At 47.1% G+C, this 24,243-nt stretch overlaps 1 protein-coding gene across 26 annotated transcripts in view; it reads left to right on the top strand.

Moving 5' to 3' along the window:
- Positions 1 to 24,243, top strand: part of LOC139416847 (E3 ubiquitin-protein ligase HUWE1-like) — an 81,281-nt gene that overhangs the window by 37,684 nt on the left and 19,354 nt on the right. For 13 of the 26 annotated variants that reach the window (XM_071165967.1, XM_071165973.1, XM_071165969.1 and 10 more), the window contains 27 exons: positions 1,459 to 1,720; positions 3,336 to 3,516; positions 3,703 to 3,898; positions 4,150 to 4,317; positions 5,001 to 5,143; positions 5,428 to 5,536; positions 5,995 to 6,218; positions 9,409 to 9,620; positions 10,068 to 10,250; positions 11,808 to 11,983; positions 15,126 to 15,347; positions 15,645 to 15,746; positions 16,455 to 16,579; positions 16,792 to 16,948; positions 17,398 to 17,626; positions 17,918 to 18,096; positions 18,329 to 18,418; positions 18,570 to 18,776; positions 19,680 to 19,994; positions 20,398 to 20,602; positions 20,883 to 21,007; positions 21,178 to 21,398; positions 21,628 to 21,843; positions 22,039 to 22,223; positions 22,306 to 22,963; positions 23,210 to 23,879; positions 24,102 to 24,193. In XM_071165967.1, coding sequence (XP_071022068.1) covers positions 1,459 to 1,720; positions 3,336 to 3,516; positions 3,703 to 3,898; positions 4,150 to 4,317; positions 5,001 to 5,143; positions 5,428 to 5,536; positions 5,995 to 6,218; positions 9,409 to 9,620; positions 10,068 to 10,250; positions 11,808 to 11,983; positions 15,126 to 15,347; positions 15,645 to 15,746; positions 16,455 to 16,579; positions 16,792 to 16,948; positions 17,398 to 17,626; positions 17,918 to 18,096; positions 18,329 to 18,418; positions 18,570 to 18,776; positions 19,680 to 19,994; positions 20,398 to 20,602; positions 20,883 to 21,007; positions 21,178 to 21,398; positions 21,628 to 21,843; positions 22,039 to 22,223; positions 22,306 to 22,963; positions 23,210 to 23,879; positions 24,102 to 24,193 — 5,852 coding nt within the window. The remainder of the gene's footprint in view (positions 1 to 1,458; positions 1,721 to 3,335; positions 3,517 to 3,702; positions 3,899 to 4,149; positions 4,318 to 5,000; positions 5,144 to 5,427; positions 5,537 to 5,994; positions 6,219 to 9,408; positions 9,621 to 10,067; positions 10,251 to 11,807; positions 11,984 to 15,125; positions 15,348 to 15,644; positions 15,747 to 16,454; positions 16,580 to 16,791; positions 16,949 to 17,397; positions 17,627 to 17,917; positions 18,097 to 18,328; positions 18,419 to 18,569; positions 18,777 to 19,679; positions 19,995 to 20,397; positions 20,603 to 20,882; positions 21,008 to 21,177; positions 21,399 to 21,627; positions 21,844 to 22,038; positions 22,224 to 22,305; positions 22,964 to 23,209; positions 23,880 to 24,101; positions 24,194 to 24,243) is intronic. The other 13 variants (XM_071165985.1, XM_071165982.1, XM_071165984.1 and 10 more) reach the window with 8 other exon arrangements.

Here is a 24,243-nt window from a genome sequence, read left to right as displayed (position 1 = left end):
ATAAGTTCAGGACGGAAAATGTGCTTAAGTCACATGATGGGCTGCATGGACTCACTGTGAATATTTTTTACATTATTTTTGAATGATTACCTTCTCTGTACCCCCCACACACAATTATCAGTAAGATCCTTCAGTCGTGCCATCAATTTCAAACACAGATTCAACCACAAAGACCAGGGAGGTTTTCCAATGCCTCGCAAAGAAGGGCATCTATTGGTAGATAGGTATCAATAAAAAAAAGCAGACATTTAATATCCCTTTGAGCATGGTGAAGTTATTAATTACATTTTAGATGGTGTCAATACACCCAGTCACTAAAGTTGCAGGTGTCCTTCCTAACTCCATTGCCGGAGAGGCCAATGGTGATTTTAAAATCTTTACAGAGATTAATGGCTGTGATAGAAAACTGAGGATGGATCAATAACATTGTTGTTACTCCACAATAACAACCTAAATTAGAGTGAAAAAGGAAACCTGTACAGAATAAAAAATATTGCGAAACATTTTTTTTATTTGTAATTAGGCACTAAACTGCCCCAAAAAATTTCAAAGAAATGTATTTCATGTTTTGAATACAAATATATATGTTTGGGGCAAACAGATCACTGAGTACCACTTTAAAAAAATATATTTTCAAGCACGGTGGTAGCTGCATCATGGATGTGCTCGTCATCGGCAAGGACTAAGGAGTTTTTTATATTGATGAAAAGAAATGGAATAGTGCTGAGCACAGGCAAAATACAAATGTCTGCTTTCCAACAGACACTGGAAGACAAATGTACCAGTTCAGCAGGACAATAACCTTAAACACAAGGCCAAATATAACCTGGAGTTGCTTACTGAGACGACATTGAATGTTCCTGAGTGGCCTAGTTACAGTTTTGAGTTAAATCAGCTTGAAAATCTGTGGCAAGACTTGAAAATTGCTGTCTAGCAATGATCAACAACCAACTTGACAGAACTTGAAGAGTTGAAAATGATTCAGCAAATATTGTACAATCCAGGTGTGCAAAGCTCTTAGACTTACCCAAAAAGACTCATAGCTGTAATTGCTGTCAAAGGTGATTCTAACATGTATTGACTCAAGGTGTTGAATACTTATCTTACAAGAAATATTAGTTTTATTTATTTATTTATTTGATATACTTTTCCTTTCTATTTGACAGAGTATTTTGTGTAGATCTAAAAAAAAAGAAGATTTGAATCCATTTAAATCCCAATTTGTAACATCAAAATGTAGAAAGGGTGTGAATACTTCCTGAAGGCACTGTAGATTTATAGCTTTGGAAGAAATATGCGCAACTCCAGTGTTTTATAAGCAAAGTGTGAAGTGTTCACCTTTTATTAGACATTGCTATTGTCACAAAGCACACTTTGTTTAGATGAAAAATGTATAAATCTATGTATACTGTTACTTTAGTTGAATACCATAGTCAAATCCTCCCCTCTCTCTTTCAGACTCTGCCCCAGTAGCTGTGGAGATGAGTGCTCCTAAAGATGACAACACTACCCCTCAACTAAAGGAGTCCTTCTCTGGTCCTTCTGCTCCTCCTGCCCCCCCTCCTGCAGCCCCCCTGGACCCCACGTCTGAACGCACCGGGGCAGGAGGAGCCATCGTGGTGCAGGGCCTGACAGAGGACATGACCACGGTGCTCATCAGAGCCTGTGTATCCATGATCAGTGTCCCCGTGGACCCAGACACCCTCCACGCCACACTAAGGTTCCTACTTTTATTTTGTTCTCTTTTAAGTCTTGAATCTTATGTAAATGCAGTGTTTTCCACTAGTGTCTCCTAATCAACTTGTTAGACACATTTTCAGCTGACTACTTTGTCCACTTCAAAATCATATAAACTAGGTTACTTTTCATTTAAGTTTCTGTCGAGCCCCCTCTCGCTGGAAGGAACGATATGCATCTTCTAGCGATCTATTGATAGGACAGGTGCTGACCTGAGGTGCTGACCTGTTGCACCCTCGACAACCACTGTGATTATTATTATACCATATACAGGGGTATTTGGAAATTACCAAGGGATAGTTTTTCAATACTGTCATTATTGTTTATACTTTGTTTGATCTATTTTTATACATTTGGATATTTGTAGCTACTTTTTATGTAAATACCTGCAGTCAACTCGTGCATTACGTTAGGAGATGAGGAATATCGAGTTAATTTCCATTTTTAATTACTAACCTTACTGGTAGTCCCCAGTAAGGCCTTTACAAGCACAGAACCATGAGAGACCGGAGCCTTGTTGTGGAGTAGTACGGAATCCACAACTAAATGTTTGCCAGCTAGATATCTTATAACTTAACTGTCTAAAATGTGCTAAATTCTCTGCAGTTGTGCATTTGATTTGCTAATTTATTAGCTTGTTACCTAAGTGGTTACCCTCTTTCATAATCAAGTTTTGCATGGTAACAGCAGGGAATCCCCTCCTAGATCAACAGCCTTGCGGTCTAATATTTATTTTGTGCAGCAAACTGTGAGTAGCATTTTTGAGCTACTTCTATAACTTTGAGCTGGGATGTCAGTCCTGCAAATAATTTAGGTCAGAGACTGTATAACATGTTTGCAATGCGCTCTTTAGCATTTTTAGTTAGCATTCTCTATAGGATTTTACATATATTTGTTAGCATTGCTAACCTACAGACTACAAAGGCTCAGTGGGGGTTGAAAATAGCAGTCTTTCTGTTCAGTGCCGGTATTACCAAATATCCCGGTATGACAGTATGGATACTTCTCAAGCCAACTTAGAACATCCAATGGTGTGGGAATTCATTCCTTGCAGTAAAACTATAAATAAGACAGCAATCTTGAAGATTAATTGTAAAAATAAAATAAAACGTTTTTTTTTTAAAGTAATGTTATTTTACTTGTTCTTACATTATCAGTGATTTCAATTATAAAGTCATCTCTTTCTACATAATACCACAACTACATTTTCCAGGTATTCAATCATTTTTCTGTGTATTTCGGATGGAATCAAGGCATTAGAATGTCCTCGATGCCACACATGGAGCTCCTTAGGCAAAATATTTTGAACCCAGGGGGGCCAGACCCACCCGGCCCAGGTCATGCTGGCTGTCTACTTTTTCTATTTTACTACTCTAAGTACTTGTTGCACACTGAGAATGGGTCATGAAAGTGCTGTACAAATCAATTGAAATAGTTTTATTTTACTGATCCGTAATGGGAAATTGGTTTGCGTCAGTCATAAAATGGGACCATTTGAATCACAACTGCAAAACGTAACATAAAATACATCTATATATAAATTGCACCGGAATAACTGGCATCAATTGGACTGTGTGTAATTTATAATGTTTCTTCAGGCTGTGCCTGCGCCTGACGAGAACCCACCACTACGCCATGATGTTTGCTGAGCTGAAGAGTACCAGGATGATCTTGGGGCTGACGCAGGGGTCAGGGTTCAACGGCTTCACGCCGCTCGTCACCCTGCTGTTCAGACACATCATCGAGGACCCTGCCACGTTACGACACACCATGGAGAAGGTACTGGAACACTTTCACCTATTTCAACTGTTTGGTATTATTTTCAGTTTTCTGATCAGTGCAGCTGAAGGCAAGGAGAAACTGAGAGGAACACACTTCAGACTGTTGAGAAACCCCCAGTCAGTGTTAAAATGTTGTGCACTATAGCCATTTGTAATTTGCACTTAGTGTCTGTCTGACCTCTAGGTGGTGCGGTCAGCAGTGACCAGTGGGGCGGGCAGCACCACGTCAGGTGTGGTATCAGGCTCTCTGGGCTCCAGAGAGATTAACTACATCCTGCGTGTTCTGGGCCCGGCCGCCTGCCGGAACCCAGATTGCTTCGCAGACACGGCCAACAGCTGCGTCCGCATCGCCCTACCGGCACCCCGCGGCGCTGGTACGGGTACGTTAAAACACTGATAGTTGAATGTCCACAGGTCTATCCGGTTCAAAGGACCATGCAAAACAGTGTGGTGTGGGGACCACATCTTTATGAAACTACTCCTGAATACATCTCTGACAGACCTGTGGCCAGTCAACTATCCGCTTGCACCTATAGCTCTCAGCTAGTGCCCCTATTTTATAGTGTGACTTAATGTGACAGTGTGTGTGTGGTTGCTGTAAGTGTTGACATCTTTTTCTCACTCTGCTCAGCGTCAGATGATGAGTTTGAGAACCTGCGTATCAAGGGGCCCAACGCGGTGCAGCTGGTGAAGACCACCCCCCTCAAGCTGTCTCCGCTACCCCCTATCCCTGACACCATCAAAGAGGTCATCTATGACATGCTCAACGCCCTGGCCGCCTACCACGCACCTGAAGAGGGTAAGACCCTCACACAAGCACCCTATCCCAATTTGTGATTCCTCGATACCTTGCGTCCTATGTCCTCGCCTCCTTCACTATATTGAACAAAGTTCCCTCTCCTCGGTTCTTAATCTCCAATGCATTAGGAGAAGAGGAGAGAGGTTGTGAGGAATGAAAATACATCAATGAATTGAGACAGCAAGCCGTATACTGAGTGTGCAAAACATTAAGAGCACCTTCCCAATATTGAGTTGCACCCCCCCCCCCCCTTGCCCTCAGAAAAGCTTGTGTCAAGTTGACTTATTGTCCTTTGGTTGGTGGACCGTTCTTGATACACACGGAACTGTTGGGAGTGAAAAATACAGCAGCGTTGCAGTTCTTGACAGAAACGGGTGCTTCTGCCACCTACCTCCATACCCTGTTCAAATGCACTTAAAGCTTTTTTCTTGCGCATTCACCCTCTGAATGACACAATTACACTATCCATGTCTCAATTGTCTCAAGGCTTAAAAATCCTTCTAGCCTGTCTCCTCCCCTTCATCTACACTGATTTGAAGTGGATTTAACAAGAGACATCAATAAGTGATCATAGCTTTCACCTGGTCAGTCTATGATATCTCATGGAAGCAGCAGGTGTTCCTGCTACACGTGTGTAAAGTGAAAGGTTCTGTGGGCTAACTTCTTGTGTGTCTCTTGTGTAGCTGAGCGTCCAGAGGAGCCTGTTGTGGCGGTGCCCGTGGGGCAGGACCTGTGTCAGATACTCCAGGATGACGATGTCTACCAGCAGTACAGACTCACCAGACAGGGCAGTGACTTCGACTCACAGTCCGCTTTCCACATCAACGTAAGTGTCATGTCTGGCTGGCTGTTTGTGAGAGTCCTTCTGGCCATGGTCCTGTTTCAGTAGTGGATACACTAGCGAAACGTTTTGCAACAGAAAGCAGAAGATGTGTTCTTATTGGAAGTTTAGGTTATACCTCTCCGTTTGAAAATGTTTTCCCACCGACTGAACAGGGCCCAAGAGTGAGTATTATCAATGGGAACATATTACTATGTATGTTTTGAAAACTGCTGTATTAGTCTAGATATTGTAAGTAATATTTTCTCCACCTCTCCTCGTTCTCTCAGGCCCAGGTGTTTACTGCAGATGGTGCTGTGGCTGACTCCTCTCAGTCTGGCACACCCCAGGGAGAAGGTGAGGCACTCCCTCCCTGCTCTTCACCTCCAGCCTCTACTGGTATTGACTACATTTACATCCTTACACTTCTTGTTTTGTTTGATTACATTTTAGGATGAAAATATACAATATAGTGTTTACACAAAATGAATGAAAAAATATGTTGTCACGACTGCGTCCTTAAAAATGTGTTGTAACAACCTCTCTGCCCCTACTTGATCCCAACTCCTCTCTTCTCTTTCCCCTCCTCTCTTTCAACTCTTCTCTTCTCTTTCCCCTCCTCTCTTTCAACTCCCCTCCTCTTTCCCCTCCTCTCTTTCAACTCCTCTCTTCTCTTTCCCCTCCTCTCTTTCAACTCCTCTCCTCTTTCCCCTCCTCTCTTTCAACTACTCTCTTCTCTTTCCCCTCCTCTCTTTCAACTCCTCTCCTCTTTCCCCTCCTCTCTTCTCTTTCCCCTCCTCTCTTTCTACTCCTCTCTTCTCTTTCCCCTCCCTTTCCCTCTCATCTCCTCTCCCCAGCCTCTACTCCAGAGGAAATGCGTGAGGAGAAGAAGGAGGTGGAGGGTGAGAACGGAGCCAGCTCAGAGGAGGGTAAGGGGGCCAAGGCTAAGGCCTCCAAGCCCCTGATGCCCACCTCCACCATCCTGCGTCTCCTGGCAGAGCTGGTCAGGTCCTATGTGGGCATCGCCACCCTCATAGCATCCTACTGCTACACGGCTGGACAGTCTGAGCTCATCAAGGAGGTGGGTTGGTTCGTCTGGACAAAACTTCCATTTTTCAAAGTCTGTTTGCATTGAGATTTTTACCACTGTAATACATTTAGCATTAAGAACCCAAAGGGATCAAAGCTTGGAGTTTCCCCAACTCTGTCCTCAGGACCCCCAGAGGTGCACGTTTTTTATTAGATTTTTTTACCTAACACTACACAGCTGATTCAAATGATCGGAGCTGGATTAGGTCATTATTTGAATCAGCTGTGTAGGTGCAAGGGCAAAAACCAAAACGTGCACCCGGTGGGATCCTGAGGCTCGCGTTGGAGAAACCCTGCTTTCAGTACTTGAAAATGCGTTCAGACTCCTGTTCAACTCTTCTCATCCCTGTGTTGCCGCAGCCTTTACTTGAACACGAAACAGAATGCAAATTCACATGAGCACCACAATGCCTACTCCACCCATGCTCTACCAAGATTTTCCATCACACTTTGATCTTCTACAGTAGCGATGTTGGTCCATTATACTTCAAAGAACTTACGTAGGCAGGTTGATTGTGGATTCAAACCTTCTCAAATAGCCTAATTCAGACTCTTAGCGGAGGTGCTCCCACAATAATGTGAGTTTGTACTGCATACAATGTAAAGTGTTGGCTTTTTCACACACCAAAAGCTTTGCTTTTATACTTACAAGATTGAGTGAGCTATTTTGTCTGTGATGTGGTGTCTGCCTGTATTTCCTTAAATCTTTATTTTGGCAGTACATGTCAATATTTCATAACATGTTTTTTTTTGGTCCGTAGGTGTCCAACATAACAGCAGGTGGTGGTGTTGTACACAGTCACTCATATAGATGTAGAGGTCTTTACAGCCTGTCTGCATTCCTGTTTTCTCTCATCATTAGCTTACCTGTGTAATGCTGACATCAGCTCAGAACCACTTGTTTTATCGATTGCTGTGCTCTGTCAAATTTATATTTAGTCTAAAGTTTGTATTTGTAATAGATTGACACTATAATACATTTACACTAGGCCTGTATTTAAAAATACATACAGCCTAATGAGACGCGCATACATACTGTTAATTCGGATAATGTTCAGACCCCTACACCTTTTCTACATTTTGTTACGTTACAGCCTTATTCTAACATTGATTAGGTAAACAAACAATTTAATCTCCACATAATACCCCATAATGACAAAGGAAAAACAGCTTTCTAGATTATTTTTCAAATGTATAAAAAAAAAAACGGATCACATTTACATAAGTATTCAGACCCTTTACTCAGTACTTTGTTGACGCACCTTTGGCAGCGAATACAGCCTCGAGTCTTTTTGGGTAGCTTGGCACCTGTATTTGGGAAGTTTCTCCTATTCTTTTCTGCAGATCCTCTCAAGCTCTGTCTGGTTGAATGGGGAGTGTCGCTTCACAGTTATTTTCAGGTCTCTCCAGAGATGTTAGATCGGGTTCAAGTCCGGCCTCTGGCTGGGCCACTCAAGCACATTCAGAGACTTGTCCCGAAGCTACTCCTACGTTGTCTTGACTGTGTGCTTAGGATCGTTGTCCTGTTGGAAGATGAACCGTCGCCCCAGTCTGAGAACCTGCTCCAGAGCGCTCAGGACTTCATCAAGTATCTCTCTCTACTTTGCTCCGTTCATCTTTCACTCTGTCCTGACTTGTCTCCCAGTACCTGCTACTGAAAAACATCCCCACAGCATGATGCTGCCACCACCATGCTTCACTGTAAGGGTGGTGCCAGGTTTCCTCCAGATGTGATATTCAGGCTGGAGAGTTGTATCTTGGTTTCATCAGACCGGTGAATCTTGTTTCTCATGGAGTCTTTAGGTGCCTTTTTGGCTATCTGACCAAAAAGAAGAGTGATGGAGTCCTGCATCAGATCACCTGACCTAAACCCAATTTGAGATGGTTTGGGATGAGTTGGACCGCAGAGTGAAGGAAAAGCAGTCAATAAGTGCTCAGCATATGTGGGAACTGCTTCAAGACTGTTGGAATAGCATTCCAGGTGCAACTATTTGAGAGAATGCCAAGAGTGTAAAGATAAAGAAAAACCCTTGAATGAGTAGGTGTTCTAAAACTTTGGACTACTACTGTATTTTTATTTATGTAGTAGCAGGACACTGTGAATTTCATTATTCCACTGAAGAGTATGAATAAATCTAATCAGTCATGTGTGCCGAATATAACCGGTGTAGACCTTACAGTGAAACGCTTACTTACGAGCCCCTAACCGACAGTGGAGTTTCAAAAAATACAGATAAGAATAAAAGTAAGAAGTAATTAAAGAGCAGCAGTAAAATATATATATATATATATCTCTCACACACACACACACACACACACACACACACACACACACACACACATACAGGGGGGGGGGGTGCCAGTTAGTTGAGGTAGTATGTACATGTAGGTAGAATTTAAGTGACTATACTATGCCTTGATGACAACAGAGCGTGGCAGTGTTGTGGGGAAGGGGCGCAATGTGAATAGTCTGGGTAGCCATTTGACTAGATGTTCAGGAGTCTTATGGCTTGGGGGTAGAAGCTGTTTTAGAAGCCTCTTGGACCTAGATTTGGCGCTCTGGTACTGCTTGCTGTGTGGTAGCGTGGAGAACAGTCAATGACTAGGGTGGCTGGAGTCTTTGATGATTTTTAGGGCCTTCCTCTGACCACTGCCTGGTATAGAGGTCCTGGATGGCGGGAAGCTTGGCCCCAGTGGAGTACTGGGTCGTTCGCACTACCCTCTGTAGTGCCTTGCTGTCGTGGGCCGAGCAGTTGCCATACCAGGCAGTGATGCAACCAGTGCTCTCGATAGTGCAGCTGTAGAACCTTTTGAGGATCTGAGGACCCATGCCAAATCAAGTCTTCTGAGGGGAATATGTTTTGTGTCCTCTTCACGACTGTCTTGGTGTGCTTGGACCATGCTAGTTTGTTGGTGATGTAGATGCCAAGGAACTTGAAGCTCTCAACTTGCTCCACTCAACCCTGTCGATGAGAATGGGGGTGTGCTCGGTCCTCTTTTTCCTGTATAAGTTTGTCCAATAAGTTCCTCAGTATTGACTCTAGTCCTCTCATGGCCTTTGTGCCGGACCACCCAGGGGTCCAACTCTACTGTTCTCTCTCCCTATGCTGCACTGTTCTATATTTGTTGGGTATAATACTTGTCCTCCTGACTAGCTTTGTTTTCTCTCTCTCCCCCTGCAGGACTGTAGTGTCTTAGCCTTCGTGCTGGACCACCTGTTGCCCCACACCCAGAGCTCTGAGGATAAGGACACCCCTGCCCTGGCACGTCTGTTCCTGGCCAGCTTGGCAGCCGCCGGCACAGGCACCGACGCACAGGTGGCTCTGGTCAACGAGGTGAAGGCCGCACTCAGCCGGGCGCTGGCCATGGCAGAGGGCACGGAGAAACACGCCAGGTGTGTGAGAGAGAATTGGGTGTGTGTGTCAACCTTGCGGCGGTGCGTGCTATGCCACTGCTTATAACGAAGAAGTCTGAAGACGTCTCAAATAAATGATATCCAGGTCAGGGCTCTAGCTATGCATTTGGTTTGCTAACTTGCTATCTAAGTGGCTACAGCAGAGACAATCAATCCCCTCCTGGATCAAGATCTCTGTTGCCTAAAATTGTTTTGTGCGTACATTTTTTTAATATATCGATTTAGAAATAGTGCCTCTTGTGTACACTTCTGGTAATACCGTATACCCGGGTATGGTACAGAAACAGTATGACGGTATGAACATCTGTATACAGCCCAACCCTAATAGATATCACTGTTGTGTACTGAGTGATATAGCCATCAGAGCCAGTTAATGCTTCAACTTTATTATGCAGTTTCTAATAAAGATTTACTGACCCCCCCCAGGCTCCAGGCGGTGATGTGTATCATCAGCACCATCATGGAGTCGTGTCCGTCCACCTCTAGCTTCTACAGCACGGCGGCAGCCAAGACGCAGCACAACGGCATGAACAACATCATACGTCTCTTCCTCAAGAAGGGACTGGTTAACGACCTGGCTAGAGTACCACACAGCCTCGACCTGTCCAGGTACACACACCTCTGATGCTCTCAAACCCCCTGCTCACCCTCTCACGGAGGATTCACATTCACCCTCTCACGGAGGATTCACATTCACCCTCTCACGGAGGATTCACATTCACCCTCTCTCGGGGGGATTCACATTCACCCTCTCACGGAGGATTCACATTCACCCTCTCACGGAGGATTCACATTCACCCTCTCACGGAGGATTCACATTCACCCTCTCTCGGGGGGGATTCACATTCACCCTCTCTCGGGGGGATTCACATTCACCCTCTCTCGGGGGATTCACATATAAGAAAAGGTTATTGTTCTCAAACAATTGCAGTGCGCACATGGAGCGGGCTTTTCTGTGTTGCGGGTAAAAGTTATCATTTAAAATGAAGACTTAATTGGTAACTTTACTTGTGATAGGCCTACAAACCTTAATGTCTTTGAAATCAAAACATATAGGCTGCATGCGACTATATTAATTATTTGGAAAAAGTTACAAAAAAAGCATGTGTTCTGTTCCTTGCTCCTCCCACCGATAGAGAGAACATTGCATGGCAGCTTGTTTGGCAAGCAAGTAGGAGTTATCTAATCAATGGAAGATGGAATTAAAATGACAGTATTAAATGAGAAGATTACAACAGCCAAAAGCCAACCGGTGGGCTGCTATTTATAGTCCGAACAGAGTTGTTGTTTTTAGCTGTAGGTTGGGTAGAAGTGCAGTAATGTTTTGTAGGCTAGCCTCAATTAGCCTCGCTAGCTAGCTTGACTAGCTTCTCAAGTTTTGGTGCAGTCAAGAAGGGTACTATGTAACCGGATGGGATGAGAAATAACAAGCAAAAAGTTAGTCTACTCACGTGACTTAACAGTGCTTGCCGTCTCTCTGTTTCTATTCCTGCTCCTGTGTCACTCGCAGTGGGGAGACACCCTGCACGGCCCCTCCCCTGATCACTAGCACCGCACAGGCGTTGTTGTTCACGCTCCGTTCTGGTTAATAAAGTACAAATACAACCGGGTGTTGGAGACGCCCGGATCTCTGTTTTTAAAATGTACTTGTTCATATTGTATCCGGCTGGGAAAGCCCCAGGTCCGTTTCGAAACAACCTCTAACCCCATCACCACTTATCCTCATTCAGATCATTCAAATGCAATCATGAAGTGTTTGTGATTTTCAATTGCATTTGCATTTATGTTAGAGTGATTTAGATGGAGAATAGAGTGCTGAGCAGGGGTTGGAACCAGTTTAGGGAACAGAACCTGAAAACCTGAAAAGAAAACATTATTATTTGAGGAACAGGACCTGGAACAGAAGTGAATCTGTTCCGGAATAGAACTGTTACTTTAAAAGTATGGGAACCGGTACATTTAAAAAAAAGTTCTGGGCATGTTCTTCAAGTCCCACACAAAAAAGCACCTATGCCAAGTTCTGTCACTCAGTTATTCCAGTGTCTGCCTGCCACATGAGTCTTTGCCAGTGCGTGTAGGCTACCAGCCCCCCCCCCCCCCCCCCCCCCCCCCCCCATGCTGAATGATTTCTGCATGTTTTCTCATTGATTTCTTCTCTTATCTCAGTCCTAACATGGCCAACACGGTGAATGCAGCTCTGAAACCCCTGGAGACTCTGTCCCGTATCGTCAACCAGCCCAGCAGCCTGTTTGGAGGGAAGGGGGGATCCAGCAAGAACAAGGCTGAGCATGACACTGTGGGAGCCGCCAGGGACTCAAACAGCAACACACAAGGTACCACAGGTGATACGTCTGTCTCTCTCTGTCTGTCTCTGTCTGTCTAAAAAAAGAAACGTCCTTTTTTCAGGACCCTGTCTTTCAAAGATAATTCATAAAAATCCAAATAACTTCACAGACCTTCATTGTAAAGGGTTTTAACAATGTTTCCCATGTTTGTTCAATTAACAGAAAACAATTAATGTGGAATGGTCATTAAGACACTAACAGCTTATAGACTGTAAGCAATTAAGGTCACAGTTATGAAAACTTAGGACACTAAAGAGGCCTTTCTACTGACTCTGAAAAACACCAAAAGAAAGATGGCCAGGGTCCCTGCTCATCTGTGTGAACGTGCCTTGGGCATGCTGCAAGGAGGCATGAGGACTGCAGATGTGGCCAGGGCTATAAATTGCAATGTCCGTGCTGTGCGACGCCTAAGACGGCGCTACAGGGAGACAGGACGGCAGCTGATCATCCTCGCAGTGGCAGACCACGTGTAACACCTGCACAGGATCGGTACATCCGAACATCACACCGGTACAGGATGGCATTAACAACTGCCTGAGTTACACCAAGAATGCCCAATCTTTTCATCAGTGCTCAGACTGTCCACAATAGACAGAGAGGCTAGACTGAGGGCTTGTAGGCCTGTTGTAAGGCAGGTTCTCACCAGACATCACCGGCAACAACGTTGCCTATGGGCACTAACCCACCGTCGCTGAACCAGACAGGACCGGCAAAAAGTGCTCTTCACTGACTAGTCACAGTTTTGTCTCACCAGGGGAGATGGTCGTATTCGCGTTTATCGTCGAAGGAATGAGTGTTACACCGAGGCCTGTACTCTGGAGAGGGATCGATTTGGAGGTGGAGGGTCGTCATGGTGTGGGGTGGTGTGTCACAGCTTGTTGTCATTGCAGGCAATCTCAACGTTGTGCATTACAGGGGAGACAGCCTCCTGCCTCATGTGGTACCCTTCCTGCAGGCTCATCCTGACATGACCCTCCAGCATGACAATGCCACCAGCCATACTGCTTGTTCTGTGTGTGATTTCTTGCAAGACAGGAATGCCAGTGTTCTGCCATGACCAGCGAAGAGCCCGGATCTCAATCCCATTGAGCAAGTCTGGGACCTTTTGGATTGGAGGGTGAGGGATAGGGCCACCCCCCCCAGAAATGTCCGGGAACTTGCAGTTGCCTTGGTGGAAGAGTGGGGTAACATCTCACAGCAAGAACTGACAAATCTGGTTCAGTCCATGAGGAGGAGATGTACTGCAGTACTTAATGCAGTTGGTGGCAACACTAGATACTGACTGTTCATTTTGATTTTGACCCCCTTTTGTTCAGGGACTCATTATTCCATTTCTGTTAGTCTCATGTCTGTGGAAATTGTTCAGTTTATGTCTTAAGTTGTTGAATCTTGTCTAAATATTTGTATGAACATATGTTCAGTTTGCTGAAAATAAACGCTGTTGACAGTGAGAGGAAATTTTGAATTCAAAATGGATCACAGACATGGTCAGCAGCAAAGCACCATCACACCACCTCCTCCTCCATGCTTCACTGTGGGAACCACACATGCAGAGATCATCCGTTCATCTACTCTGCGTCTCAAAAAGACACAGCGGTTGGAACCAAAAATCTCATTTGGATTCATCAGACCAAAGGACAGATTTCCACCGGTTTAATGTTCATTGCTCGTGTTTCTTGGCCCAAACAAGTCTCTTCTTCTTATTGGTGTCCTTTAGTAGTGGTTTCTTTGCAGCAATTCAACCATGAAGGCCTGATTCACACAGTCTCTTCTGAATAGTTGATGTTGAGATGTGTCTGTTATTTGAACTCTGTGGAGCATTTATTTGGGCTGCAATCTGAGGCTGGTAACTCTAATGAACATATCCTCTGCAGCAGAGGTAACTCTGAGTCTTCCTTTCCTGTGGCGGTCCTCATGAGAGACAGTTGTCAAGTTTGGTGGAGAAGGAATAATGGTCTGTGGCTGTTTTTCATGGTTCGGGCTAGGCCCCTTAGTTCCAGTGAAGGGAAATCTTAATGTGACAGCGTACAATGACATTCGAGACGATTCTGTGCTTCCAACTTTGTGGCAACAGTTTGGGGAAGGCCCTTTATTGTTTCAGCATGACAATGCCCCCAGGCACAAAGTGAGGTCCGTACAGAAATGGTTTGGAAGAACTTGACTACCATGCACAGAGCCCTGACCTCAACCCCATCAAACATCTTTGGGATGAATTTGATCGCGGACTGTGAGTCAGGCCTAATCCCCCAACATCCGTGTCCGACCTTAATAATGCTCTTGTGGCTGAATGGAAGCAAGTCCCCGCAGCAATGTTCCAACATCTAGTGAAAAGCCTTCCCAGAAGAGTGGAGGCTGTTATAGCAGCAAAGTTGGGACAAGCAGGTGTCCACGTACTATATATCTCACACATTTTTTAATACTTTATTTGAATCCACCAAAAAAAAGGATCCAAACATTTCAAAGGTCCCTGTATTCATGGCACGCAAGAGTACAGAAAGCACCCCCTTCTCCCAAACAGCTAGGCTGCCCCCGGCAGCTGAAACGGAGCAGTACCTAGCCAATTGCTTTGCCCTCGTTTTTGTCAGTCCCTCAATCTGGAGGCCACTCCCTGCAAGCCTGTGTACATGGCCGAGACTGCCAAATATCAGCACTACCAGCTGGCACCTCCACCCGAGGCTGTCCCAGAATGCCACGAGGTGCTGGTACTGAAGCGGCTTCTCAGCCAAGGCCTGTTCGATGTAGCCATCCAATGAGCAGCCCACTTCCAAAATGAGCACTTCCCACTGGCCTCTCCCCACAACAATATCTGGCACACAGGAAAACACACAATCATAAAACTCAATCCAGCTTCACCTTACACAAGAATGTTTATGCATGTGTGCTGTTGGTGACATTACTTTTCTCACCTTGCTGGCTATCAGGTCAACAAAGTGGGCATGTTTAGCAATGTACTAATCCTTGCATTAACATACACAGACACACACGTTCGCACTCATAAACACACATACACATGTACTAACAAATATGTTCACACTACACACAATCACGTACTCCACAGAAGCAAAGGGAAATGGAAAAGCCCAATTTGGACTCTTCTAGGCTTATCGTTCCGTTCATCTTACTGTCATGTTCGTTGCAGGTGACTCGGGTGAGGTTGAGGGGACTCTGGTCGAGGGCAGTCACAGGGTCCAAGGGACAGACAGTGACCTGATGGATGGAGAGACGGAGGGAGACACAGTGGTCATCGCTGGACAGCCGGAGGTGCTCAGCACCACAGCCATGCAGGTAGAGAACGAGCTGGTGGATCTGATAGACGAGCTGTTGGAGAGAGATGTCGGCGCCGTCAACAGCTCCATTATCGGTAAGCAAAGCAGCCTGCTGTCCAGGACTCTGTTCAGAAGGATGAAACGTTACAAAACCTTAAGGTATACATTTTTTTGGGGGGGTAGAATAGCTGATTGTCTGTCGTACAGAATTGAGTTCTACTCTTTTGCATACATCTCTATTGGAAATACTATTAACGTTTCACCCCTCTGAATACACCACTGGGCTCATCAGACTGATGGGGTGATGTCAATTGAAAGGTGCGGGCACATACAATACAGTCTTGATGGGTTATTTTTGTATATTTTGTTATATCTGTTGTTCTGTCACTCAGTGGGGCGTGGTAGCGGTGAGGACGAATCACAAGAGGACGTGTTGATGGATGAGGCGCCATCCAATATCAGTCAGGCTTCTACTCTACAGACCAACAGAGAAGGTCAGTGCTGGCGCTGATGGTTTCTTTTCACGTTGTCCTCTCCATGATTCCGACAGTTATGGTGGATGTGTAACCAGGCCAGCACAGTATAGTTTGGCTCGGATCTGTCATAAAGATACATTAAAGTACTATTTCATTTGTTATATTCAGTACTATGGGGTTATTAGTGTGAAAAGGGTCGAAGTGTGTTGGGTCTCACTCCATCTGTCCTTTACTGTCTCTCCAACTCTCCTTCACTGTCCTCCATCTCACCCTCCTTCACTGTCCTCCATCTCACCCTCCTTCACTGTCCTCCATCTCACCCTCCTTCACTGTCCTCCATCTCACCCTCCTTCACTGTCCTCCATCTCACCCTCCTTCACTGTCCTCCATCTCACCCTCCTTCACTGTCCTCCATCTCACCCTCATTCACTGTCCTCCATATCACTCTCCTTCACTGTCCTCCATCTCACCCTCCTTCACTGTCCTCCATCTCACTCTCCTTCACTGTCCTCCATCTCACCCTCCTTCACTGTCCTCCATCTCACCCTCCTTCACTGTCCTCCATCTCACCCTCATTCACTGTCCTTCATATCACTCTCCTTCACTGTCCTCCATCTCACCCTCCTTCACTGTCCTCCATCTCACTCTCCTTCACTGTCCTCCATCTCACCCTCCTTCACTGTCCTCCATCTCACCCTCCAACTGTCCCATCTTTTCCTAACGTAGACTCTATGAACATCCTGGAGCCTGAGGATGAGGAGCACACGCAGGAGGAAGACTCCAGTGGCAGCAATGATGATGAAGACAGCCAAGATGAAGAGGAGGAAGAAGAGGAAGAGGAGGAGGACCAGGTGAGGAAAAAGGAGTGTTTTTGGTGTTTGTGTAACAAATAACCATACTTGACTAGTAACCTTTTTTTGAGACCTGAGGAGTTGCATTGGCTCCGGCTTAATGGGCTAATATAGGGAAGATCTGGTTGTGAACCCGCTCCGTCCCATTTGAACGGTCTCCATTCACTTTTTAGAGTTAGTTAGAAAAATATTCCATGTTCTCTTTCTCTCAGGATGATGAAGGTGATGAGGATGATGATGATGAAGGGTCGGAGATGGAGCTGGATGAAGATTTCCCAGACATCAACGCTGCGCCACACATTCGTTTCGAGAGGTTTGACCGCGACGATGATCTAATCATCGAGTTTGACAACATGTTCTCCACCACCGGTGAGTCATCTTGGTGTTTTATTCGTCTTTGTTTTTAATATATGGATAGATTTAGAAGGCAATTTATGTTATTGGCCTGGGCCCATATTTATAAAGCTTCTTGGTGTAGGAGTGTTAATTTAGGATTAGTACCCCCTGTCAATCATATTCCTTTTAATCTGAAAGGCATAACTGATCCTAGATCAACACTCCTACGCAGATGCTTTATGAGTACGAGCTCTGATATCACCAAGTAGATTTCTAGTCTCTCTTCGAAATCCACTTTAACAACGAAGACTACAGACTACAGACACACAGCCTTACCAATTGCTGGATTAGCTATGTAGCGATAGTAATATATAGCCTAGATTATGATAACTATGTAACGTTATGTAGAATGGCGGGGTTGTGTCACTACGTGTCCCCCTAATGTCTGCAACTGTTCTCTCTGTTTATCATGTTCCCATCAGCTGACATCCCTCCCTCCCCAGGCAACATCCCCAGCTCCCACCCCCTGATGGTGCGTCACGCCGACCACGGCTCCTTAACGCTGGGCGGAGCGGGCACCAACAACCGTCTAGCGCAAGGCATGGGTCGCAGCCAGAGAACGCTACGCCAGCTCACCGCCAACACGGGCCACACGATACACGTCCACTACCCTGGGAACAGACAGCCCAACCCCCCACTCATCCTGCAGAGGTGAGACAGATGCAACAGTGAATGAATAGATTCATTAATGGGACTTTTCCTTGATTCGGTCAAATACTCCGGCTGCCCTTTGATTTAGTTTGCCAGGTACAAAGGGATCTTTGGAGTAGTCCTCAGGTTCATAGTCCAAGCAAAATCATTCGCACCTCATAAACAAAGTATTGACACTAGTTGCTTTATTGATGTTTGACCCAGGTCCATTTCTAAGGGGGTCATGTATGTGGGTGGGTTTAAAGAGAATACTAAGATCATATATATGCCTGTGCCTTCCCTCTCCTCTAGACTGCTGGGTCCCAGTGCTGCAGCAGACATCCTGCAGCTGTCTAGCTCTCTGCCACTGCAGTCCCGCGGCCGTGCCCGACTCCTGGTGGGCAACGAGGACGTGCACATCATCGCCCGATCTGACGACGAGCTACTGGATGACTTCTTCCACGAGCAGAGCAGCACCGGAGGACAAGCAGGTAGGGCACTCACTCACTGTCCACGCTGCTCTATGGGGCCGCTTTACCAGACCCACGTTAAGCCTAGTCCTGGATGTGGAATGACTTTCATTGGAGAATAGTTCAGGACAAGGAGGAATCTCTGTGGGGAACGGTGTCCTAAGGGCTTAATCTGCGCTAGTAGCCCCAGTCAAAGCTTTGATTTGCATTTCGTTGAATTGCTCGTAATTCTGTTTGTATCCTGTCTTTCCAGGCACTCTGTCCAGTATCCCCACTGCCTTAACCCGATGGACTGATGAGTGTAAAGTGCTGGATGCTGAGAGCATGCACGACTGTGTCGCAGGTATTTCACATCTTCTACTAGTCTGCTATTGGACTGACAAATGATTATTATTGTATTCCCTGATTCTCATATTGTTGCTGAATCATGCAGTCACACACAGTACACTTCACCCCTCTAACCCCACCCCTCTATTTCTCACTCTCCTCTCCAGTGGTGAAGGTTCCTATCCTGCAGCACCTGGAGACTCTGAGAGACGAGGAGCTGGAGGAGAGGAGGGAAAAAAGACGGAGACAGCTGGCTGAGGAAGAGGAGGCCAAGCAGAACGACAGAAGGACAGGAGGAGAGGAGACCAGGGAACAGAGTCTACAGGGCTCAGGACTGGGGGCGGTCAACGGTGCTGCTGGAGAGACCACTGCTGGTACTGGCACTTTTTCTTTTCAAATGCCTTTATTTGTAATATTGATTTTTACCGGATTCATCGAAGTTTGAAGCTCTAACTTGTAAACAATTTTGCTCAAGTGAATTCTTTTCAGATAATGTTCTGGTCATTTTCAGTGTGCTATTTAGTAGCCTAACCTGACCTAACCCAAACCCTCTGGACCCTTCTGAAGCCAGTGGACAGACGGACGGACAGATTAGCGGGCTGTGGGCTGAGGTAGTAGTTTGTATAGTTTTAGGATCACACCAGATCTGGGAGATGACTATACAGTCTACTGTCTTTCCCACGGCAACGCCATGGCGACCCCAACTATCACCATGGAAACAACCGGACTGCCGTTTTATTGATCAATAAAATTTGATTGATTTAGGCGGTTACTCTGCAACTGATGGTTGAAAAACATATTACTGTGACAGTATTACGTAATATTATATTTCTATGCAGTGATGTTGTGGTGTGCTTGTGTCCGCTTGTAGTTGGGCTGGAACCGTTCTATGGCTGTGCTGTGGTGAGGTAGTAAGTTGTGTTGTTGTTGGGGATCAGGATAGTGTGCCCCGTACGGGAGATAACTAGACAACTTACTGCCTTCCTCAGTGCTGCCCAACAACATCTCACTGATGTCATTGTTACCTCTCTGACTCTGTGCTCCTCAAACCTCTGCTTGAATACCACAGACAGTTGCCCCGAGAAAAGCTACAGTACTAGCACACCTGTAGGATCTGCCGTAACTGAAGTAGTGAACCTATTGCTCCCTACTGAGTTAGTTTGACTCATTTCCTGTTCTGTTTGTTCTCCCTTCAGTGACATCAAGTGAACCTATTGCTCAAAATCAGAACTGTTTGTCAGTTGTCCCCTCTGTTCTGTGTGTTTTCTCTGGTTCAGAAGGTGAGCCCCAGGGCAGTGGGGTGTCCTGTTTGGATCCCCCCAGGGTCTCAGAAGGCTTCCTTACCGCGCCCCCTTCAGGAGAGGTCACCCCCACCACCCCAGCCCCCCACGAACAGGCCCTGGTCTCCCTGGAGACCGCCATCAGCCAGCAGGTCCACCAGCCAATCGCAGATCTGCTCCTGGCCGAGTCGCACGCCAATTCGCTAGCCACACTGGCGGGGGCGGGTCTTCCTGACCTGACGGCTTCATCCGATAGGCTGAACTGTGAAGCTGAGGCATCCCAGATGGAAATGTCCCCGGCGCCCCCTATTGGTGAGTGAGGAGGAGAGATGATGGATGGAGGCAGGCTTTGACTAGCTTTGGAACTGTAAAAAGTATTGGCATGTTTGTTTTAGCTCGCCCCCAGCACTGGTTTGCCGAGTTGGCACATTTGAGACCATTCCACTCTTTCACAGAGTGATTTGGTGAGCAGTGAGGACACACATCTTGTATTTGCAGTGATGATGTTGACCAATCTGTCCGACAACAATCTGTCTTTTAAATTTACCCGTCCATGGCTAACTACACATTGCTTCACAGTGAAATGTTAGTGTAAATATCGGAACAAAGCAGGTGTAAATGCAACCACATTGTTTTTCCCAGCCTATAAAGAGAGGTGCTTATTGTATCAACATTTTGCTCCTCGTCCTCTCCTCCCCTGTCTTGCCCGCACCAGCCTCCCTGAGTCCAGACATCGTGGAGACCTCTGAGCCTGCAGCGGTGGGCGTGTCACAATTGGAAGGGTCTCCCATGGATACCAGTAGCCCCGCCTCTGCCACGCAGGAAGAGCCCAACCCTGCCCAGGCTGTCCATCTGTCTCAGGAGCTGTCTGGGAGTGGAGACAGCGGGCTGACGGACACGCACACAGACGCAGCGACCGGGTGAGGCTTTTAGAAGAAAAAAGCGATAAAAACGATACATTCCAAATTTGAATCCTAGCCCTTCTTTAGCTCTAGAAGATTTAGATTTATATCAAACATGATACATTCTACCTCACTTGTCAGAGGGCAACATGGAGCTACGACTGTTCCATATTGCTTATATCAATGTGATCTAATCAGAGGCTCTGAGGGAAAGATGAGCTAAACAAAACAATTTTTCTCATGCCAAGCCATTCGCCTCCTTCGCTTCCTCCTCTTCTCTCCCTCCCTCCCTCTGTAGCTCCGCCGCTGTCTCCCCCCCTGGAGAGACCATGCCCCTGAGTGATCGTGCCAACAGCCAATCCCAGGCCATCCAGGAAGAGCCACTCCCATCCACCAGCAATGAGGATGAGGACCCACTGGCAGGTAAGATGAGTCTCATTGGTTGTTTCTGTCCCTCTCCCTCAGTGGTGGGCATCCAACACTATTCTAACGCGCCTGATTGTACTGCTCACCTGTTGCACATCAGGCGCCCTGATTGTACTCCATGGACAGTAGAGCTCTACATTTCTACGGTCGCCCCTCTCTCTGTCCAGGCATCAGTTTACCAGAGGGTGTAGACCCGTCCTTCTTGGCAGCTCTTCCAGAGGACATCCGTCGTGAGGTGCTCCAGAACCAGCTGGGTATCCGACCCCCGGCGCGCCCCCCTGCCTCCTCCACCCTCCCCTCCACCACCACACCAGTACTAGGAGGACCCGGGGTCACGGAGGTCAGCCCTGAGTTCCTGGCTGCCCTGCCACCCGCCATACAGGAGGAGGTGGGGAACAAAACTTAGGACTATTAAAAAATCATATTATTTAACCAGCCATGTAGTTGTAGGACTGAACTGTGTAAGAATTATTTTGAAGACGTTATGAATTCCCAATAAAAGCCTGTATATGTTGTTGAACTTATTTTGGTTTAAAGTGGTATAGTTCTAGAAGCCTCCAAGTCTGTCGAACCTGCCTCTTCCCCCTCCCTTATCCCTGTCTCTCTCGCTCCCCCAGGTGCTAGCTCAGCAGAGGGCGGAGCAGCAGCGTAGAGAGCTGTCCCAGCAGCCCACGCAGGGCGACACTCCCCTGGACCCTGTCACCTTCATCCAGACCCTCCCCTCGGAGCTGCGTCGCTCCGTCCTGGAAGATATGGAGGACAGCGTGCTGGCAGTGATGCCCCCGGACATCGCCGCCGAGGCAGCCGCGCTGCGCCGCGAGCAGGAGGTGAGTGTAAGATTTGTTTTTCTACACACTATCACCAAGTAACACAACTGTTCCAACCCACGTAGAATATATTGGATAAAAAACAGAATTTATCAAATACTGTTTCAGCTACATCATGTGCTTAGATGTAAAACATGAGAAACCCCTTCTTTTTATGCCATTATTTCATCATCGCATTGAATGTAAATTTGACATCAACAGGCTCGCCAGAGACAGCTGATGCACGAGAGGCTATTTGGCCATAGTTCAAGCTCAGCCCTGTCGGCCATTTTGAGGTCGCCTGCGTTTACCAGCCGCCTGGGGGGAAACCGAGGAGTACAGTACACCCGCCTAGCCGTGCAGAGAGGAGGGACCTTCCAGATGGGAGGAGGGGCCAACCACAGCAGGTGAGAGGGACAGGATTGTTGGTTTTAAGGAGAAGGCGTTGTCTTAAGGTTCCGTCTAACGTGTCCTCTGTCCTCTCCCAAGGCCGTCTAGTTCCAGTGTGGACTCTCTGCTGCGTCTGCGTGGTCGTCTGCTCCTGGACCACGAAGCCTTGTCCTGTCTCCTGGTCCTCCTCTTCGTAGACGAACCCAAACTCAACACCAGCCGTCTGCACCGCGTGCTCCGCAACCTGTGCTACCACTCCCAGACGCGTGGTTGGGTCATCCGCAGTCTCCTCTCCATCCTGCAGCGCAGCAGCGAGAGTGAGGTGTGTGTCGAGACCACCCGCCTGGAAGATGCCAGAGGCAAGCGGACTGCCGGCGGTCAGGGAGGTTACGGAGGGAGTAAAGGATCTACGACCACAGCTACCTCCTCTCTCTCCTCCTCTTCCTCCTCCTCTCTGGAGTTGATCAACAGGGTGGAGTCTCGTAGCTCCTCCCAGCTCTCTTGGCTGTCCGTTTCCATGGACGCGGCTCTAGGCTGTCGCACAAACATTTTCCAGATCCAACGGGCGTCGGGGCGGAAGCACGCTGACCGGCACTCTGCTGGGGGGACGTCAGGGGGGACCCTGGGAGGAGGGGTACAGGGGGTTACAGCTGGGGTGACGTGTGCAGGGGGAGGAGGGTCGACTGTACACATCCACCCCCAAGCCGCCCCGGTGGTCTGTCGACACGTACTGGATACTCTTATCCAACTGGCCAAGGTAGGAGACAGTTTAGTACTGGATGGGTGGGTGAACATAGTACCTCTCAGGGTTAGTGGGTCTGGAATCTGTATCAGTCATTCATTTTAGGGCTCAGACCAGAGCCTTTGTATGTCTTGGTCTTTAACTCAATTTTTTTTACTTTGAAAGTGGGTTTTAAAATGTTATGGAAATAGTGAATTGTTAATGTAATGTCTCTCAATTAGTCCAGGTCATTAACCTCGTGTGTTACTCTCCTATTGCCAGGTGTTCCCCAGTCACTTCACCCAGCAGCGCTGTAAGGACCTGTTCTCCTCCTCCACCTCTGATCTGGACTCCCGTCTGTGTGCTGCTGCCTCCATCGTTACTGCAGGAGGCGGCTCTAGATCTACCCAGACTAACACCTGCTCCACTCCCTCCTCAGCCCAGAACTCCCTGGGCGGGGGTGCCTGTGGAACGGCCAACACCCCCCAGTCCCTGGGCATCTCCACCGACTTCTGGGACCTGCTGGTGAAACTGGACAACATGAATGTGTCAAGGAAAGGCAAGGCCTCCATGAAGACTGTTCCCCTAGGTGCAGGAGGGGAGGCCGAGGGGGCTCAGTACAGCCTGGAGGCCTCTCCGCTGGGCCAGCTGATGAATATGCTGTCCCACCCAGTGATACGACGCTCCTCCCTGCTAACCGAGAAGCTGCTGCGTCTCCTGTCCCTCATCTCCATTGCCTTGCCTGATAATAAGGCTACTGAAGTCCCAGCTGGACACCCGACGCCGCAGTCTACCACCGCCGGAGCTGGCAATCCCGCCACTGCCACCAGTGCAGCAGCAACAGCCTCAGCCTCTGCTCAGGGGACCACTGTAGGGGTGGTAGTTCCAGCTCAGGGTTCATCTTCCACAGCTATAGTGTCCATACCCACCTCTACTGGAGCCAGCGCAACCGGTGAGAACGCACCACAGCTTCACTTTAGAGGCAATACACTGACATCAGTTTATCGGAGTGGGATAAGATGAGATTAACTTTGTCACCAAGGGGAGTTTGGGATTGTCTACCCGTCACACAATACTAATAGTGTCAATGTTTATCTTTGTGAACGCAACAGGGTAACGCACCATAATTGAAGACTATAATGATTTGTGATGTGATTGTGTTTTTTCTCAACAGGGAAGCATCGAGCAACAGTGCTCTGTATTGAAAGTGACACCAAGCTTGCCTCCACTGGACTCACTGAGAAACAACTGCAGCTCTCTGTCGAGGTACAGGACAGAAACAACTCTAAAACAACACTGGGTCCCTAACTGGGAAG

The sequence above is a fragment of the Oncorhynchus clarkii genome, chromosome 9 (genome assembly GCF_045791955.1).
Source record: "Oncorhynchus clarkii lewisi isolate Uvic-CL-2024 chromosome 9, UVic_Ocla_1.0, whole genome shotgun sequence".
NCBI lineage: Eukaryota > Metazoa > Chordata > Actinopteri > Salmoniformes > Salmonidae > Oncorhynchus > Oncorhynchus clarkii.
The sequence above is the reverse complement of the archived record's forward strand: the minus strand, read 5'-3'. Positions and strand labels throughout refer to the sequence as shown.